We start from the raw sequence: 5707 nt of genomic DNA, 5'->3' as shown, positions 1-5707 counted from the left end.
GTGGGCCCCGATGCACCTCTTAGTTAAGCTGTGTGATCTGGGGCAAGCGTCTCCTGTGGGGTGTGGGCGTGAGCTGCGAATCCTGGCAAGACAGGTGTGAAAAGGCTTTGCAAACTGAACTCTAGGGGCTCTTCTTCTGAGGTCTGGGGATGGGCTTTTAGAGATCTTCAAAGTCGTGGAATTTCTGCACACAGAAATGCAGAGAGAAAGCACTGGAGGGAAGCTCACTGAACTGGCCGGGACATTAACTTCCTGTAAAGGGAGCCAAACTGAAGGAGGAAAGGGGAGCGTCCACGTAGCGCTTGGATGTATTACTCTGAGGGTATATTTATATCTTACTTGTGCAAATAAGGTTTTTTTCTTTTTTAAAAAAGAAAATGCCTGTCTGTGAACATGTGCATCTTACGAGGCATTTGGTCCCTGGGTTCATTGGGGGGCAGGCGAGGGTTGGAGGCCTCCCTGTGTTAATGAAGGACACCCCTGATCCAAGCTCCTGCATTCCCCTGCCCTGGGCCTCCTCCGCCCCTGGTTTGGCTTCTGGCTTCGGGTGGAGCCTGCAGGGGTCACAGCTCCTGTCCTGAAGGCAGTGGCCCCAGGTGCCAGTCGCTGCTTCCTGCCCTCGCCCCTTCAGACCTGGGCCCCAGGCTCTGTGCTATCCTTTGTGGTTTCCCTACACCCTGCCCACACCTTTGAAACAGTCCCTTTATTAAACTCTCCTCAAATTACCCAGTTTGCATGTGCCATCTGTTTCCTGCTGGGGCCCTGACTGCTACAGTATTTTTAACCCGTCTTTGTACCATCCCTGCCCATATACTCATGCGCACATTCACTGACGGCGTCACACACACACACGCTCACGGGCACACGCACGCTCACACGCAGCGCATTTGCACACTCACCCGCAGACTCACACTCATCCCCTAACAAATACACCCACTCACTCAAAACCTTACACAATACTCACATTCACACGCGACACTGCCTGCCTGCTCCCAGCACGTTGGGTGGGGTGGGGGATACAGCACTCTGGTTAAAAGCCTGCTCTGGTGCACCGAGGGTCCACCCGGGATGTGGGAACCTGGCCCTTGTCTACACCGCCTGCCGCTGGGGTGCCTGCCATCTCACACCACTGCACTGGCGACTCTCGCCAGTTCTTATTTTTGGAAACGCTGTGCCTCGTCCACTACGAATCTGGATGGACCCACCAACGGCACGCTCTCAATGCACTGGAAAGAGGCTTCATAAAAACACCATGTTAAAGAGGCTCCTGGAGTGTTCCGCCATACAGCATAGATAGAGGAGTAAAAATAAAATCCTTCCACCAAGTTTCAGGTAGGGACAGATGGCAACCTCAGGAGATCACACAAACGAAGATTAATTTAGATGGACGGCACCACGTACTTTGGGTGGAAGTCGAAGGGGGACACATTCTGGCTCAATACAAGGTCACCTTTCCAATAACTGGAGGTGTCAATGAGGGACAGGCCGTCACGTGAAGCGGCTCCACATTTGGGACCATATTATGGCGAGACTGATTGTGGCGTTGGGACAAACGACCTCAAGGGCTCCTTCGGAGGCTCCTGTAACCTTGGGCAAGTCACTTCCCCTCTGAAATTTCCACTTCCTCATCTGCAAAAAGGCCACCTCAGTCTAGGGGTCTCCCAGGGGGTCCTCACTGGCTATAAATTCTCCAAATCTCTGATCCTGCAGGCGAAGAGTTGCAAGAAGGAGGGGGAGGGCGTTTGGAAAGGAGCTGCAGAAGTAATTAGTGATGGAAATGCGAATCTCTAGCTGCCTCTCTCTGAGTTTGCAGATTAAAACAAGGCTGACTCTTGGCTGAATGATTCCATTCCCTCCAGAGGGAATGGCAACAGAACGTAGAAAAAGAATCTGGCCTCTGTTAGGGAGGGAGCAGCAGATGAACTTGTTTGGGGGACAAAAGACCAAACCCCGCATTGTGCGTCCAGCAGCCCTTACTCCTTTCAGCCTGCAAGCCTTTGTTTTCTCATCTGTGAAGCGGGGATGCTGTGGCCCCTATTTCACAGAGCGGGTAAGGAGCTGCGTGCCAAACAACGTGCTGTGCTGAGGAATGAGGAGCTTTGTGCGTTCTTAGTTTTATCATATCAGAAACTGAAGCGTGGCCTGCGCTGAACCGGGCCCGGACCCTTACTCTCTTGTCAGACGGGTGGTCTGTGGCCTCCCACAACATGGGCGCTTGCTTAGCTTAGCCTTGGGGGTCCAAGTGGTGCCAGGAGCTTGAAGGAAACATAAGGGCAGGGGGTGGGCACCCAGGGGAGGGGCTTGGAGGATCTGGGGCAGAGTCCTCAGTCTGTCACAGCCCCCAGAAATTCCCCCGCGCCAGAGCTATTCTTGGGGTCCCCGAACTCTTGTAAACTACAAGGGTTGAGCTGAGCAGCTTTGCCCCTTCATACTCGGGCCTGGGGCTTTCGGTGAGGGGGTTAGTTATCTGGGGACCGCACCTCTCACACTGCTCCCCATGGGCCCCCTTAGGGGGGGCTCACAGGGTTCTCAGAGATCCTCGGATAAGTCTGCCCAAATACGATCTAAGCTGGTTCAGGACCAGGTCCTGCGATGCTGGGTGGGGAGGCCGTGCGGCTGAGGGCCGGCCTTAGCACAAGAAACTGGAGATCTGGAACTCCACACCATTTCTTCTTTAAATGAAACAACTTGTTCTAAAATGAATGGGGTGGGGGGGAGGGCACCAGTAGTCGGGGTCTTCATAATATATACATTCCCTGCCAAGTAAGTTGTTAGGAAAACTGAAGAATTCCCACTGGCCAGGGGGGAAGTTATGAAGATGAAAACTTTGCATTTTAGATCCTGAGAATTTTATTAATTACGTTGCTATTTTAAGCCACCATACAAATATCCTTTGTATTGATTTCTCTATGATGTACCCACTGAATAAATATGCCAATTTCTGCCAGGGAGCCGAACAGTATTTTTAACCTACTTTAAAATATGTGTTGTTTCCTATGGTTTTTTAAAGTTTGGAGTTGATTATGAAAGCACTTTCAATTTTAAAAAATTCTTCTTTCCAGAGAATATACATATATATTTTAAACTATTAAATATAAAGGGTAATGGGATGTAGCTTTAGATGTAGTTTTAAAACTACAAATAAAGGTTAAAGAAAAGGTAAAATAATCATGTCTTCACTTATGTATGCCATTATATGGGAAAACACCGCTATAACAAAGAAAGTTCTACTAACCGTCCTTTGAATATATAACTGAAACCTAGTTTCACATGTACCATTTTTCCTGACCATTGCCTTCTCCGCCTGTTTAGTGAATGACACTGTTGTATGTAATCAGGGGCCCCTACCAGTGACTTCAAGATCTTTAAAAGTTAAGGGAAAAACAAAACAGAGAGCTGAAGCTTTTCACACCTTGGTTGCTAGGATCCTCAAGATAATGGTACTGTGGTCATTTCACAGATGGGGAAACTAGGGTGGGAAGTCAAGGCCTTGGACAGGGGCTTTCAGCCGGTTCCAAATAGTTAATCTTGGGTTCTTCTCTTTCCCTTTCTTCAAATGGGTGTGGTGGTGGTGGTGGGCGAAGGGGAGAGAGTCCTCATGTCTCAAGGACATTGGGAATATGAACTCGATGGTTTTAGCTCTTGGTTGGAGAGGCATGAAAGAGCCACCCGCCATCGTGGTTATTACTTGTGACCCAGGTGAAGATGCACAGAAGAGAAACACCACCTTTCCATCTTGTAACTGGACACCACTACTGCCCTAGCTTTGTGGATCCAGAAACCCTGGGGCTGCCTGTGCTGACCTGAGGCACCTTACAGCTTTAGAGCCTGAGCTCAGAAGGGCTCCGAATCGGAACACACACTCTGGGAGACCCTAGTCATGCGGTCTAACCGCTGACCTGGGGGCGGTACTTAGAAAGCCTTCCCTAATGTTGAGCGGAAGCCCCATGGGGGCACCTGGGGCCCTTTCTTCCCCATGTGCCTTGCTGCTGGGGGTGGGGCTCTAGAACAGCCCCCGTGCCCTCCTCCCAGTGTCCTAGGAGCCCCCGGATTACCTGAAGTTGTAGCCTGGGGAGACGCTACTCTTCTCGGAAACGCTGTCAAGCCGGGTGAAGGAGTATTTGGGGATGCACTGGTCCCAGGCCCTGTCCAGGTCACACACCCAGCCGATCTTGATGCCGAGGACTCCGCCCTGTGGACGGGTTGGGTCAGGTGTGAGAAGGAAGGGCTGTCTCCACGGCCTGGGGGTAGGGGCTCGGTGACAGACCCGTGATTCGTCCCATGCTCCAGGTGGAGGGAAAGTGGTTTGCCACGTGTTGCTTAGTAAACAAAGTGCTGCACTCAGGGGTGAGGACCTTTGAGCCCATAAACCCTGGTTTTGTCTTCCCACCCTTAGCAGCAGAATGGATCCACATGGGCTTGTTCGGAGCTCTAAGGTGGGGTGTGAAGGTGAGGGTGGAGACTGAGGCTTGGCCGGAAGGGTTAGGAAGGCAAGGATCCCTTGGGACCGGAGTGGGAGACGCGTTGAGGCACAAAGCCAGCTGCAGGCCTAGGATGCTCCCACCAGGTGGCGCTGCCCGGCCGCAGCGCCGCGTCCCCAGCGTCTCCCTCCACCCTCTGCCAGCCAAGGGGCCCCAGGCCCTCCCTTAGGTGCTCACCGTGCTGGCCAGTTTGGCAAAATCCTGCCCGGCAAACTTGACCACGTCCCCCACCCGCAAGATGGGGCAGAAGGGGGCCTTGTCAGGGTGGAAGCGGCACGTCTTCATGTCGGCGGCTGTCAGGTTGGGAAGGAGGTTTCCCCTGGGGAGGAGAAGCGAGGGCCAGGGTTCACTCGAAGACGAAGACGAAGACGGGCTGCACAGCCTCCTCGGAGACCCTCCAGGCTCAGGCAGGAGGGTCCGGGACCGACGTCTTGGACACTCGGGGGCTCCATCCCCTCTGTTCCTGCATCTTCCCTGCACCTCCTATTCCCCGCGCACCCCCCCACCCGCTCTCTGCATCAGAGTGGAGTGCGCCCATGTCTAACGTCCCCCAGCACCCAGGCCGGGGCTCCCAGGCGCAGGGGCCACGTCTGATTTCTCTCGGCCCCTCCGTGGTGCCTGGCGTTGTGCTCGATGCCCGCGGGGGGCTTGCCGAGTGAAGGAGTCAGCGAACTCCTAACTAGAGGCTTGGGCTTGATGTGGGAGGAAAGAAGTGGGAGCAGGCCCCGACGGTTGGCGGGATCTGGGCTCCAGGCCCAGGCTGACCTTGTCCCTCGCCTGCCTGGGGCAGAGCTCCCATCTGGGTTCTGGGCCCCGAGGCGGGAGGCTGGCACGGAGACCGGCCCCGGAGCCTGGCCCCGGAGCCCTCCTAGTACCGGGTCAAGGCCGGCTGGGAGGTTGGGAATAGGAGCCCCAGGGAGATGGGGGGACGGCATGGGGAGAGCCATGGGCACGGGGCTTCTCTACCCCTCTGAAAATGAGGTACTGCTTCCTGTTTTAGGGAGGGAGTTGGGACTCACTTCTCAAAGTTGAAGAGGGGGAAACGGATGCTGTTCTTGATGAAAATAGTGAAGTTCTCAGCCTCCATCATGACAGGCCTGTGGGTGAGAACAAGGGGGCCTTGGCTTCTTGGGAAGAGGAAGAGGAAACAAGGGACTTTCTCCCCAGGGACCACCTTTCCTGCTGGATGCTTCCTACCGGGCAGCTGGTCATGGCTTCTCTGTGGC

The 5707-nt window shown here is 54.0% G+C and overlaps 1 protein-coding gene across 2 annotated transcripts in view; it reads right to left on the bottom strand.

Annotated features, from left to right (window-relative positions):
- The window catches only part of P2RX3 (purinergic receptor P2X 3), a 27019-nt gene that overhangs the window by 12252 nt on the left and 9060 nt on the right, over nt 1-5707 (bottom strand). For both annotated transcript variants that reach the window (XR_013331262.1, XM_077748754.1), the window contains exons 6-8: nt 5501-5578; nt 4659-4800; nt 4056-4192 (exon numbers count right to left, since the gene is read on the bottom strand). Coding sequence is in view for 1 of the 2 variants with exons in the window: in XM_077748754.1 (XP_077604880.1) it covers nt 4056-4192; nt 4659-4800; nt 5501-5578 (357 nt within the window). In the remaining variant the exon portion in view is untranslated. The remainder of the gene's footprint in view (nt 1-4055; nt 4193-4658; nt 4801-5500; nt 5579-5707) is intronic.

Source organism: Crocuta crocuta, unplaced genomic scaffold (genome assembly GCF_008692635.1).
Source record: "Crocuta crocuta isolate KB4526 unplaced genomic scaffold, BGI_CrCroc_1.0 scaffold323, whole genome shotgun sequence".
NCBI classification, from domain to species: Eukaryota; Metazoa; Chordata; class Mammalia; order Carnivora; family Hyaenidae; genus Crocuta; species Crocuta crocuta.
Note: the sequence above shows the minus strand (reverse complement) of the source record. Positions and strands in the feature narration are given on the sequence as shown.